At 38.7% G+C, this 15,000-nt stretch overlaps 1 protein-coding gene across 1 annotated transcript in view; it reads left to right on the top strand.

Annotated features, from left to right (window-relative positions):
- LOC138029861 (syntaxin-6-like) overlaps nucleotides 1-10,991 on the top strand; it is an 11,870-nt gene extending 879 nt beyond the window's left edge. The window contains exons 2-6 of the mRNA XM_068877682.1: nucleotides 1-291; nucleotides 2,344-2,454; nucleotides 5,413-5,519; nucleotides 7,122-7,216; nucleotides 9,649-10,991. The exon at nucleotides 1-291 is cut by the window's left edge and continues 37 nt beyond it. Coding sequence (XP_068733783.1) covers nucleotides 1-291; nucleotides 2,344-2,454; nucleotides 5,413-5,519; nucleotides 7,122-7,216; nucleotides 9,649-9,725 — 681 coding nt within the window. The 3' untranslated portion in view covers nucleotides 9,726-10,991. The remainder of the gene's footprint in view (nucleotides 292-2,343; nucleotides 2,455-5,412; nucleotides 5,520-7,121; nucleotides 7,217-9,648) is intronic.
- Nucleotides 10,992-15,000: the final 4,009 nt, after the last annotated feature.

The raw sequence follows: 15,000 nt of genomic DNA, 5'->3' as shown, positions 1-15,000 counted from the left end.
TATAGAAGGTGGCAAGATCTGTTGGACAATCCTCGTACGGTTGGAAAAGATGAATATAACTGGACAACAAATGAACTACGCAACAACCTTAGAAGTATTGAATGGGATTTAGAAGATCTTGATGAAACTGTAGGGATAGTTGAAGCAAATCCAAGGAAATTTAACATTGATATCACTGAGGTTCATCACAGAAAGCAATTCATAAAACAGACAAGAGACAGTGTAAATAACATCAAGGAACACATGAACAGTCCATCTGCTAAAGCTAAAGTGGAAAACTCATCAAGAGATGTAAGATATATTATCTTATATTTTTAAAAAGTAATGTTGATTACAACTCTTAGATGTTAAACACACAATAATTATTTACCTCAACAACTTACTATAAAATTATTATTAAACAATTCTTCTCAAGTTCTTTAGCTTAGCCTGTTGCGCTCTTCAGTTTATATCCTACAAGCTTAATAATTAGTACTTACCAGTGAGACTCAGTGAGACTCATTCACGGCAGACTAGATATGCTACCGGTAAATTTTATTGCAACCTTTAATTATTAATTATTTTAATTTAATCTTGTAATGAGGACCACTAGTTTATTAGTATTTAATATATGCTACATGTATTTTGTGCTACCCTTCTTAAATAAAGACTTTACTTACCTACTTACATGTATACTTACTTACTTACTAGAGAAGTAAAGTTACTGTGTATAAGCCTTGCTAATTTGATAACTCAGGGGTATCCTTGTCCCTGAAGCCCCATGGCTTCTTAGAGGATTCCCTGCCTATGTTTTTGTGTGTTGTAACTTTGCATTAATGCTGGTTTCAATCAATGATGTAGAACCTAGTTTTAGCTGAATCTACAGCTTTGAAACATTCAACTGTGCATTTGTAATTTGTTGAATTGTTCAGGTGCTTATACCAGGCCTTCTGATATTACGCGATGGTGCGATTTCGCACAATCGATCTCAAATCGCATCCGATCGCACAATTCACGAAAAATCGCATAATTCACAAAAGGACGCAGAAAATTCATAAAATGAAACATAAATCAACACGTTCCTTAGAAATTCCTGCATAAATACGCCATTTTTAAGATGATTTATCTTGGAAAAAGGCTAAAAAACCTTCGTCACCTTCGATTTTGTAAACATTCGAAGTTCAAGGCTTTCATGTCGGGGACCTGGTACGAGTCTCCTTGTATTGGTGCAACACAAACACGCGCTTATATACACACCACTGAAATGACACAGTTGCCTTCTCTTAGAGAAGAGATTTGCTATTGTGAAAATAAGCGAAGTTGTAAGTTTTTTTCGTTGAAAACTGATAAAAACTTACTCATGGATAAGTTTGTTGTGAAAACGCTCGCTTTTTCTTCGATGAAGAAGGAAGTTCCCACCTTCCGCCCAATCTGACAGCTCACAATCGAGCAAGAAAGTACCTCACAGGTACACTCCAACGTGGACGATGGACTGATGTTTTTCTCGTCGTACAATATTAGGGCCTTTTATACGAGAGAAAATATGTAAGCCGCGGCTTACTCTGGCCACGGTGTACAAAATACGCAAAAGGAACTATTTATACGAATATATATTCCCAGGTCAAAATAAGCCGCGGCTTGAAAAAGACGTGAACGTAGATTTTGTACCATTTATTTATACGGGGTGAACATTCGAGTGTTCTGTAAGCCGCAGCCAGAGAAAGCCGCGGCTTATTTTCTCTCGTATAAATGGGGGTATGGCCCGATTGTGATTGACCATCTTCGGAAGTTCGTGGTTGACAAGCACCTTGATCATTCATTTGGCATGTCAGCTGCGTCCTTTCAACTTTTAACGTGGTGCACCGGTAGTGCAGAAGACCTCAGTTTTTTTTATTTGTCCCAACTAATGTCGATCGAGATACATAATTACTGTTCCTTTGTGTTCAAAATGGCTTTAGGGCAGCAAAAAGTGTTTTTCTTAACCTGAAACCTTATAAAACAAGCTTAAAATTGCTGAGAAAAAAATCGCATAATTTACATTATTTATCGCATAATTGGCCTTTCTAATCGCACAATCTGCCCTGAAAAAATCGCATAATTTGCATTTTTTAATCGCACCCTATCAGAAGGCCTGTTATACAGTGTAGGCATAGGAATTTTTTTCACCTTTATATCCTAGTTGCGAAATGGCATGATATTTCACCAATGTGGAATTATTATTATTTTATATATTTACATATATTTAGTAATGGATAAACTCTTCAATGAGCAATAAACAATTCTGTGGTATATGATGCAAAAGTACAACCAATTTGCTCAGGATTGTCTGTATACTTTTCATCAATAAAATGTCATTGGTTTAAGGCCCTTTTAGGAAAAAGAAATGATAAACCAAAAGACAGATACTCAAGACTGGATAACGAGATAGAAAAGTCAAATCAAGGGTTTATTGTGGATCAGCAACAACAACAGGAGGTGAGCTTAATAATTTCACTAACAATAAAATTCTGCTCAAGTACTGTAAACGTCCATGTATAAGCTGCACTTTTTTTCACAAAATTGAAGCCATAAATCAAGGGTGTGGCTTATCCATGGATACATCTGTGTTTGGAGTTTTAAAAAACCTAATTAATATTCATACAACTTCTTAAGATCTCAGGAAAGAAACATAAAAGAAACTGAGAGCATGTTGCTGTTGTTCATTTACTTTTTAATGAGTGGTGGCTCCTAAAGGAGCCTTTTGTGTCTTTGAGTGTTTATTGGCGAATCTTGCTCTCCAAGAGTTCTTTCAAGCGATCAATTTTCACTTTACTCGAACAAGTAAACACCAACCTACATTGTACAAGGAATCTCCATTCCTCCGCACAGCTGTTTGCAGTGACGTCTTCGCCCAGTCACTCCCACGCATATCTTTCCGCCACATGCGATAATATACCACAAAATTCACGAGTACTCGCGAGGCAAATGGCCTTCTGTTTCGTTGTCCTTGACCACCTTCTCAGCAAAGTTGTCGACTGCATTATCAAGCTCCTGTTCTGCATGAATTTTTTCGCCTATTGCGGGTTTCAAAACATCTTTATAGACGTGGTCATGATAACCCAGGCCCTGGCCCAGACTCCTCCCACATTTAAAGCTTGGCTACTAAGCACTCGTTTGTTTTGTTTCAATGGAAGGAATTTCAACTTTATGGTAAAACCTTGATTGTTTGACCTTGTTGGTTTATAGCAATAGAAAGTTACTGGAACTTCAAACTTAATTGTATTACATTTTTTTCCAAAATCTGCGCTTCTAAATTCAGGGTGCGGCTTATCTACGGATGCGGTTTATACATGGACGTTTACGGTAGTTTGATTTGATTTTTGCCTGAACTTCAGTTTCCTTGAAAGATTTTTTTGTACAACCTCAAGGGAGAAGACATACAGTCCTTTTTACTCCTGTTTTTTGGTAGCAGAAAAAAGTATCACAAATGTTTGGCCAGGATTTTAGAGTAAAAAGATGATGTCCAAAGGTTGCAGCTTGTGTACCCTTGTGTAGAGGGTAACAATTGACTCTGTCTACCACCAGATGATTTTTCTCATCAATAGGGGTGGTTTCAGGGGTAAAAGGGCTAGACACAACATTGTTCACCCATTGACTCCAGCTAGGAGTGGAGCTTAACAGATTTTACTCTGTCTAACACCAGACGATTTTACTCGTCAATGGGGGCAGTCCAGGGTGGTTCATGTGTCAATTGGTTTATAAACCCATCTGTAGGGGGCCAATGGGTTGGCGATTTACAAGCTGTCAAGTTGATATAAATTCAGGAGTTGGCAAATCTGGTCTTGCCAACTCTTTGACTGCATTTGGTAAACTCAGATGACTCATCTTACATAGTACCTTGGATTTATTATATGGCTACAATAGTATGCATGCTCTGATTGCCTGCTGAGCGGGCAAGATTTTCTTGTAATGACCGGGCATTATGAAGCTCTTTTGAGTTGAGACTAAAAGCTACGAGCATGTGGGCAAAAACAACAATAAAGTATAACTATATTTTCAATAACTGAAAGAAAAACTAGCATACAGATACTTCTTTAGTACAAGTGACGAAGACAGCCACAGCGAGAGCAAGTTTTATTATCCAAAGGACAAAGAACAGGCCAAAACGGAACAAAAAAAAAAAAGCGCCATAACATAAATAACTTATTAACCTCATCCGTTCGGTCATTACAGGGAAATCTCAGACCTCGGCCTTGATGTTTTGACCCTGCTATCGCTCGGTCAATATATCATGGCCGAGGTCTGAGATTTCCCTGTAATGACCTCACTCTTGGTTAAAAAGTGGTATAGAATTATAATATTAATATTGAACTTGTATGGTGGCTGTGTTGGAGACATAATAATATTTTTGATCATCTGATGCATGTTTTGTTTGGGCAATACAGTATATGAGGCAACGAAGCATAACAAATAGTTTCCATATAACAGCTAACACTAACCTCAGCTTGCCCTTTCTGTAAACTTTTTCATGCTTAATTTATTAACCCTTTGCCTCCTAAAACTGCAGCTACACAAGCGATTTTTTGCTTGCAATGGTGATGCAATTTTTTTTTAAATTGTGGCGTTGCCAACTAGCAGTGGTGGCTACACTTGGTGACAACTTGGCATCCGCCATGTTGTGAAAACCCAAACATTGATGACGTTCTTGCATCTGATTGGCTCAATAACCCCTTGACGCATCACAAATTGTCACGAATGCAAGGCAAAATGTTGCAACATGGCTACACAAGTGACAAGTCATAGTTCTTGACTTTGTCACAAAAAATTCAACTCATTCAATTTCCCACAATTTTTATTTCTGCGATTTTTTCAGCTGTTGCATCACCTTGCGAGGGTGGCTACACTTTCCAGTTTGTCTGGCTCACATGCCTTGCTGCCTCATACTTTTAACTGTATATTGATCAGAAATGGTCATAAAATGAAGCATTTGAATCACCAGTTGACTTAGGGAAGTGGAATTTGAACAACCCAGGTCAGAAAAGGAAAGGAAAGGAACTTTATTTAAGTGTCTAGTCGTTCTAGCGCTGGAGCGCTAATTGGGGACACTGTAAACTGAAATGAACAATGAAAGTAAATCAAGTCAAATGTTGGTTTTTGAGGAGAGGGGAAACCGGAGTGCCCGGAGAAAACCTCTCGGTGCAGAGTAGAGAACCAACAAACTCAACCCACATATGACGCCGAGTCCGGGAATCGAACCCGGGCTACATTGGTGGGAGGCGAGTGCTCTCACCACTGCGCCATCCCTGCACCCCCAGGGATTGCTTAGGTGGTCACATTTGACCGGTGGGGGAGTTCAAAATTAATGTTGAAGTTGTGGTTTGACCCTTAAATTATTAACAATGGCATTTGAAGTGGGTTCCGACTAATCACAAACCATATTTTGTTTTTTGAAAGCTGATGATTCGAGCACAAGATGAACAGTTAGATATGGTGGGACACAGTGTTGGAGTGCTAAAAACCATGGGGAAGAAGATAGGAGACGAAATTGAAGAGCAAAATTTGTAAGTGTGAAGTTTTCAATACATGGTTTAAATTTTTTTAAAACCAGTTTCTTGGCTGTATATTCTGTTCACAGTATTGAATGCAAGCCAGTGAAAAATAAATTGAAACTTGTATTAAGAAAGTTTGAAATTGGAAAAGTTTCACTATGATCAAAAATTCATTGTCTTCTTCTTCAAGTTTTAAAGGTTTGTTTGCTGAACATTTGATTGGTAAAAATTTGAGCTTCAATTTTGATACAAAGTTTTTTCCTTTGAGTACAGGTCTCATGTTTAAAACTGACCTGTAGGTTCCAGAGAGCTGGATCAATGAGAGAGTGACATCAAATCTTCAGTCAACTCTAAATGCAACTTATATGAGTGATGCACGACACAAAGTTAGTAACTTGAAAGCCCGAAACTCTAGTGCGGCGTGCTCGTATTATCAGTTGTGTTCAAACAGTGAATTCTTACTAATAGGCGATTGAGTGTTTGACATAATTTTTTTCTTGGCCTATCTCTCTCAAGATTATAAGTACAGGTGTGTGCTGTAATGGCAGACCATTCAATAAAAGTCTTTTAACTTAACGAAACAATGTTCTGTTAAGAACAGACACAAAATTGTGCTAGGAAAGTGATAGGAAAACAAACTTTGGAATATAAAGGAAAAAGGGAGGAGATTTTCTTTATGGAAGTAGGACATTAAACCTCAGCATTAACATTTTAGCAGGCTCATTGATAACTGTAGAAACCTGTTGTGCTTAAATATTCTGATTTCTGATGTTATATTGAGGGTAGTTTTTTTTGGGCCAAGAATTGGCCAAGCTAACTGTAGGATATGAGAAGGCTAATATGGCCCCTCACACACTTCCATTGTAAAACTATTGGGGAGACATGAGGAGGCAGGGAAAACCATACATACGGCCCCATTAGGAACTGCCCTGTGTGGTGCGATTTTGAAGGATTTTGTGGCTTCTAAACCTCCAAGTTATTCACAGCCAGAAAAGCAAATACAAACAACACATTAGATAATCTTTCAGTGCAAATTTGTAACTTTTTTGTCCAAGGCAAACTTCATCTTCTGATGCTCGTGAACAGGCAGAATACTGTAAAGAGCCCATATGATAAAATGCGTAATGTGACTGAGTTTATGTCGGGCTGGACAGGAAAATATTTGGCCCTCGGTCATGGAGGGCGGACCAAGTGCAGCATGGTCCGTATGTCATGACCTCAGGGAAAATATTTTCTCGTCCAGCCCTCCCACTCAGTGAAAAAGTACATAAGATTGCTGAAAGTAGTTTTAAAGTGTCCTATTTCCTTCTTGCATTGATAACTTGAAGTTATCAATGTGTAAGAAGTTATCTACAATATGTATATGTTATCCAGAGGTTTCATTCTAGAAGCCGCTCACCGGCGGTATACCGCCGTCTGTTTGTCAGAAATGTCTCTCACCACCGGCTACTCTGCCTAGATTTTCACTGAAACCCTTGTAAAAGGTAAGAGTGACCGCCATTTACATTGATTACCCCAGTCATCTACTGCAAAAGCTATTGAAACCCCTGGTTATCAAGCCATGTTTTATTAATTTGATGGAATGAGGAGATATTTAATTTTGTATCTTATCAGAATCTTAGATGATTTTGGACATGAATTAGAAATGACAGACTCCAAGTTGCAACAAACTGTTCTCAAAGTAGAGAAGGTCCTCAGATTGTCTGATGGTGGGTCATATTTTCATTTTATGTTTATGTCTGGTCTGTCTTCCATTGTCGTTGTACAGTAGAACATTTTATGGAATAAGCATATCAGTGTAGCAATTTTGATAAATATTTTTCTGGCATAATGGACAAAATTACTGACTGCCGATTGGCTAAGATGGAGGATCATTTATTTAGTTTTTAATGATAAGGGCATGATTACTTGATCCTGATTGGTGAACATTTACTTTTAGTATAAACACACACTCAGGTGATTATACAAAATTGCGCGCTCTCATTGGCTCGCTATCTCGGATTATCAGCTGATAATCACCTCGACGGACAAAATGGCTGCCAGTAGTCGTTTTGCCACTGTAAGTGAAGATGAGTTCGCGTTGAAATGTTTTTTTTTTCTCTTTTTTGAAATAATCACCGGTGTCTTTATACTAAAACAATAATTTTTGTCTCGGTGAAGATTCACCGATAATCACTTCGCCTTCGGCGAATAATTGTTAATAATCATAGCAAGCAAGGTTACAAGAGGTTCTTTGCTCCAAGCCCTTGTGAAATAATAATAATAATAATAATAATAATGTGTGACTGCTGGTGGTCCCCCTGCAATGACGAGTTAAATCATCTGGCGTTGGACAGAGTAAAATACTAAGTAGGCTGGTTTAGGCTGCTTTAGGGCTGAACAGGTTAACTTTTAAGGATTATAGTTATTTCACTTGTATATTCAATGTTTTCCAAATTGCCTCGTCATTTCATGACTTGGGCAATTTTGTGCAAACTTTGAAAAATTATACACATGAAATTAATCCTTAATTGCTATCGGGCCCATACGATTACAATTTTGTTATGCACCATCCATCTGAAAGAGATGAATTTCAAAAACACTAACTTAAAGTGTTCTTGTTTTGGCTTTCAAATTTCCTGAGCACCGCCATCTTGTTTAATTGTGAAGTGTCATGGTCGCTTTATTGTTTTAAAACAATAACTTTAAGGGCAATGGTAACAGGTCACAATATTATGCAACATGGCAGCACCCTGGAAATTTGAAAGTGAAAATAAGTGATTCTAAAATTCATTTCATTTATACAGACACTTCTTTAAAGTGCCCCTAACCCCAAAATATTTTTTTTGCTAAAATTAACCTTTGCACCTGTTCGAAACGCATTGCGGCCATTTTTTCATTTTTCAAACAAATCCTGCCATTTTATAGGCTTCGAAAGTTGCGAACATCCAAGCATCTTGTGTTCACGACCGAGTCAGAAGGGGAGTGGGCCTATTCCTGATGTGACGTCACAAACTTATTTACATGGCATTAACTCTTTGTAAAAATGCATGCAAATTAGATTGTGACGTCACATCAGGAATAGACCCACTCCCCTTCTGACTCGGTCGTGAACACAAGATGCTTTGATTTTCGCAACTTTCGAAGCCTATAAAATGGCAGGATTTGTTAGAAAAAGGAAAAAAAGGCCGCAATGCGTCTCGAACAGGTGCAAAGAGTCATTTTAGCGAAAAAAATATTTTGGGGTTAGGGGCACTTTAAAGAAAACTGTAGTGCAAATTTGATTGCAAACATTATTTTGTTCGGTTTCAAATTAATTGTTAGTTGGAGTGAAGGTTCCCTTGATAAAGAAATGCAGCAGGTTGCATCTTTTTGTTGGAGGCAGTAAATTGCAGTTTGCAGGTTATGGGATGCAGAAACAACTCTAACCATTTTAATAGCAATGATAACATTAGGCCTATAAACTTTTGTTTAGGCAAATGTTAGCTTTAATGAATGTTTAGGATTCTTTCTGTATTTGGTAAAACAATGACCTGTTACTTGTGACCTGTGTTTTGTACGGGCTGCTGGTTAAACAATGACCTACAACCCTAACGTGCAAAGGTCAACACTCAGTGCCATCCCTCAAACTGACATTTCCCTTTTTATTCAACTTACATGACGTACAATCTACTTCAAGACTTCAAATCTACTTCAAAGAAACAAACATTTCAATGTGCAGAGAACATTCAGATTAGGCCAGCCAAAGAGTTGAGCACAGATCGATGGGTTCTCCTTGATTATTCCAATATCCACTAGACTAAGGAGACAAGCTCCTGGAAAAATTGAATTTTTTAGAGTATTGACATAGTAGTACCCAGCAAAACAAGTAAAAGCTAACCGTCTTCAAAGTGGTTTTTAGACCTAAATACTGTAGATCAGCGCAGCTTTGCTTAGAAATGCTATTACTTGTTGAACTAAAGCTCTAATTCTGCCTGTTTTCATTCTTTTTACAGCGATAAGCTTCCCATATTAAGATGGGATATTGCGTTGTGTAATTGTAAGGAAATGTCCAATGTCAGTTTGACGGATGGCCATTAGTGTTGACCACCTGCAACCTGCAGTTTACACCCTCCATATTTTTGCAGTCATTTTAATTCTTTATTCCTTTATTCCATTGCAGATAAAAGGCAAACCTGTGTACTTGTGGCATTGATTGTCATTATGATTATCATTATTATTTTATTTGTAGCATTATAATCAAAGTTACAGAATTTATGTAATTAATAATATTATGTAAATTGTGGATGAATGAATAGTATTATTTGGACAATGTTGAAAATTCTTTTTACAGAAGACTGCACATTATGTTCCTATTAGTATTGAATATTAAATGTGTACTGTATTTATTTTTAAAATATTATCAATTAGACAATAATTCCATGGCATGATGTCATTCTTTGGTTGTAAGGAGATTGGTATTTTGCTCAAAAGTGAAATGGGTTCAAACTTGGTGAAAAAATGTGTACCGTAAACTGATAAATGAAACTGCTGCTTTGTTACTCCCAGTATTGAGTACAGTCCACCTCCCGGGCTCACTCTGGATATAAACCACACAACAAACTAGATTGCTTCTAGGTTTGTTCCTTGGATATAATTTATGGGACTCTTAAATTTTCTTTTTTCCTTCTTTGCCCGCCTCGAATAGCTCTCGCTAATTGCGGGTAAAAGTCTGTAACTAATAATTAATAGAGAATTGTTGTTGTTGTTGTTGCTATGGTGAAACTTTTTCCCAAAAATTTCAAATGTATTGTTTTCATAAGATTTGAATGGCCAAATTTCACTGCCAAGACCAGAAGGCTAAAGTGGCTTCTACAAGGGAAACTTTGTTTACATTTTTTGCCTCATTAGCAGAATGCTATCGTTTTCTAATCAGTCAGCCAAGAATAAAGTACTGAATATTGAAAGTGCATTGCATATTGAGCTCTGAAAATTTGAACATACCAGATATTCTCTTAGCAATGGTGCTTTTACAAAGAATGTTAAGGATCACTATTGCTTTTGTCACCCAAGAATTTGTAACTGGCTTGTTATCAAAGCTTTGCTACTTTGGCTGTTGCACACCGATTCAAAAATTGTACACATAATCATACATCTTCTATTATTTTGTTTTCTGTAGTTTCTTTTCTTCTTCTTCTTCTTCTTCTTCCTTTTTTATTATTCCTGAATAGTGTGAATAAAGGTTGTTGTTGTCTAAAAGGCTTAAAATTGAAGATTTAACTAATTTAAACAAGTTCTTTTACCTTTCAAAGTCAATTTGTAAGAAGCATGATGCCTTCTGTGTGCAAATTTGTATGTTAATGACGCAAATGAAAACAATTACGTCAGCAAAGATTCCCTTACTTGTAAGACAATTATCGTGTCTTTTTTAAAAGAGAATAAAAAATCTTACCAATATCTAGTCTTGGAAGTAAAATGAACTGTCATGTAAATAGCTTATTATTAAAAAAAACGTTTTGCTTCAAATGACTTGTTTTAAATATACAATGCCATTAGGGCCGATTTACACGATACGATTTTGTCGCATGCGACAAGCTCACGAAAGGCCTACGACATGACTTACGATTGTCGCAGCGTTTTAAAACATGTTTTAAAATGCTACGACATTTTTTCTGACGTACACAACAATCGTAAAACATGTCGTGGGCCTGTCGTAAGCCGTTGTCGCATGCGACAAAGTCGTACCGTGTAAGGGCCGATTTACACGGTACGATTTTTGTCGTATGAGACAAGCTTGCGACAGGCCCGCGACATGACTTACGATTGACGTGTACGTTTTAAAACGCTGCGACTATCGTAAAACATGTCGTGGGCCTGTCGTAAGCCGTTGTCGCATGCGACAAAGTCGTACCGTGTAAATCGGCCCTTAGAATGCACTTAATTTTAGCAGTCAATATTCTTCCATTTCTCCCATCCAAAACTTTCCAATCGCTTCAGAGAACTGGATGAACACAGTTGTGGTAAATAGGCCTTATGCATGATGACGGCATCTGCTAAAAGTTCACCATCAAGCCTCGTTTGCAAAAAATTATTTTCATCATCTGGATGTGAAATACTGTTCGACCGTGAGTATCCTTTTCAAGATGTCAGACGTCATCACGCATAAGGGCTATTGTTTTGCAGTATGAGAATGCAGCTTATTTATTTGTCAGTGAGGTCGGTTTTCTTGGGTTTTCATTTCTATATCACCCCAGGACAACGACAGTGATAAACCAGTTTCCTTTTATCATGCATTCTCTTGTCTTGTATTGCTGTCCCAGGTTGTTTTGAAGGTGGATAGCGCTATCCCGCTGGATAACTCGGTTGGTTTTGCTATTGTTCATCCGCTGGATAGCGTTATCCACCTTTTGAACAACCGACAACTGACAACTGGGTTCAAACCCCGTTGAAGTCTTGAATTTTCGCTTCTGCGAAATTGCTAAAATTGCGTCCATAACTGCGAGGATCATAGCTTTACTTGATTTCATATCCGCAGTTCAGTATATGATTCATTTCATAAATAATTTCGTTCATTGGTACTCTTGCAAGAATGCCAAATACTGATGCTGCCACTATGTTTCTTACTACCCTGAATGGCCTTCTAATGTTTTAGTGAAGACCTTTCTGCAGTTTTTAAGGAGATAGAAGCCATCAAAAACAAAAAGACAGTGAACGAAATCTGGCTAGAATTCAAGGAAGCTATAATTAAGGAGATGGATACAAAACCATATGCCCCATAAAAAGTGTTGCGACGATAAATAAAGAACTCCAAGAAATCTCAACAGTATTTTAACATTTGTATATATCTTTTATATCTTGACAAAACCTAAAGAACCAGCGAAAAAAATGAGCGAAAAACGACTTACGAAAAAATCCCGCGAAAAAATCGTTCTTTCCAATTCACTTGACATCTGTCAACAACTTTGCACATGTTATAAAAAAACAGTCACGCTATCCTGAAAAAAAAAATTCCAAGGGCAAAAGATAATCTTCCATGGATTACGCCACGAAATCGGAAATTGATAAGAAAGAGGGATAAGCAGTCTGTCTAACTCTAACCCTAACCCTAAATCCTCCTGAGGATGTGCGTCTGCTGTGCGCAGCTGCGCCCTTTTCGGAAGCCAGCCTGAGTGCGAGTGCGGATTCTGTTGAGTAGGATCTTGTTATAGACTTTGGCAGCGATGGACATGAATGCATGTAGTTTGTCATGAGAGACAAGTCGCCTTTCTTGGGGAGTGGGATTATGGCGTTAGCTATCCACTTGTCAGGAGGTATGAGAGTAGCGTATACCTCGTAGCAGAAACTGTGCAGGACCTCAGCCAATGTGTCACCACCACCTTGAAGTGCATCAGCCGTGATCGCATCGTCTAGACCAGCGGCCTTCTTTGACTTCTGTTGCTTCATAGCCTCCTTTGTTTCTTCAAGGGACGGTGGATCAGTGAAGGTGGAGAGGTCTTGTTTTGCAGGAGGAGGTAGTTCTTTTGCTGAGTCGCTGAAGTTGTTGAGCAAGGAGCTGAAGTAGCCTTTCCATTCAAAAAGAAGCTCTTTGTCACTGGAAGGTGGTGCACCGTTTCTCGCTTCTTAACCTTAATTGGCTCTTACTTTCTGGTTTTTCCCAGATATGTCGCAAATGACTTTCCAGGTAGTGGAGTAGTCACCTTTCTCCTCAGCTGTGCAGAGCTCATCAATCTGTCTATGGAGGGCTTCAGTTCTGTCTTTCTCGTATGATAGGTTGAGAGAGGAGTTGAGTTTCCTCCATGCCACTTTTGTCCTTGTTGTTTTGGACTGCAGGAACACCCTTTTTGCTGTGTCCCTGTCTTCCTTCAATTTGATGGTCTCGTCTGATACCCAGCTGGGCACACCCTTTCTGCCGCTTCATGGACTGCATTTTCAAATGCATCATATCTCTGACTGATGGGAACGCTACTGTTAGCAACCTGCAAAACACTGAATTTGTTGGACAGCTCGATCTGGTACTGCTTTCTGATGAGGATATGGTCTAGTTGATAGACTGAGCCTGCTGGGTGGGTCCAAGTCCAAAGTCGGTCCCTTGGTTGTGGGAACCTCATCTGCGCAGGACGAAATTTGAGTTCTTCGCACATGCTCACCAGCCTGTCACCATTGTTATTGGTTTCTGTACAGAAACAGTGCTTGCCTTCAACCATGGGGTGCTCAGCATGACTGTCACTGCCAATCCTGGCGTTAAAGTTGCCAAGGACCAGTTGGACGTTGTGCCTTTTTACTTGCTCCTGGTAGGTTGCAAGGGACTGGTAGAATTCGTCCCTCTCGTCACATGGTGCGCTCTCTGTAGGAGCGATCGTAGATTACCATAACGGATAGCTGGGGGTTACTATAGAAGTTTGCTGTCAGGATCCTAGGTGTGATGGACTCAATGCTCTGAAGGCACTTGTGCATCTGGTTTGACAAGAGGAAGCCAACTCCTCCAGGAGGAGGAGATTACTGTACGGAGTTGTGATTGTTCCCCCGGATACCCAGTTTATGGGGATTAATTCAATTTCCGCGGGCCATGCACATTTGTGACTATGAAGAAGAAGAAAAAAAAAAAAAAAAAAAAAGGAACGGGCCCGAATTGTTACCTTGGCTGCCTGCGACATCCAACGGAAGTCACCCCACGAAAAAATGTCATCAACTGGCAAATGAGTATGTTCTTGTCAAGGATGCAGCACAAGGGGAAATTAAGAACATATCCCCCAAAGGGACGAGTTGTTAACTCTAACTTTCAAATCTACTTCCGTTGAAGAGTTTAATAAAATAACTTAGGAACTAAGAACTTAGAATTCATAATATAAATTTGATAGCGCTCACACTTTTATAGGTTTAGGAGTCTCAACCCACGCCTGCAATGTTGTCCAAACGATGGATCGATAGCGCTATCCACTGGATAAATCACAACCCAGTGAATAAGTTATAGCAAAAGCAATTAAGCTATCCAATCGATAGTGATTTATCCGGTGGATAGAGCGGTTTTCAATTAAGTGTCGAAAGTAATTAGCTAATTACTTTGGTTTTGCATCTACTTCACTCAGTGATTGGTTGGAAGTTTTCGCGCCACTTTTTTAACCAATTAGAAGTGAAACAAAAAACCAATTGTGGCTCGCGCGTGCACATTTTCCCGCCTTTTGTGTCGGCTACTTGTAATTACTTCGAGTTTTGATTGGTTTGCTGGATTGTCTCCGACCTTTTTGATTGACCAAAGTAATTACTTTGGTTTTGGTTTTACGGCACTCGATTGAAACTCGCTCTAAGTTTTATTCACCTTTTGAACAACTGGGGCCTGGTTAATAAGTTAATTTTGCTTCTTGGTTCAGCTCCATTACAATCAGTAGGAAAATTCGAAGAGTGCTAATGTTATTTTCAAAGAAAGACATTTCTCTCCCACACTACCGTACCGGGAGGAAGGTCGGTATCTGAAAGCACCGAAGGGCCAACCGCATCCGAAAGCGATCACACGGGTCGAAATCTCGGACTGTATCGT

This window comes from Montipora capricornis, chromosome 2 (genome assembly GCF_036669925.1).
Source record: "Montipora capricornis isolate CH-2021 chromosome 2, ASM3666992v2, whole genome shotgun sequence".
NCBI classification, from domain to species: domain Eukaryota; kingdom Metazoa; phylum Cnidaria; class Anthozoa; order Scleractinia; family Acroporidae; genus Montipora; species Montipora capricornis.
The sequence above is the reverse complement of the archived record's forward strand: the minus strand, read 5'-3'. Positions and strand labels throughout refer to the sequence as shown.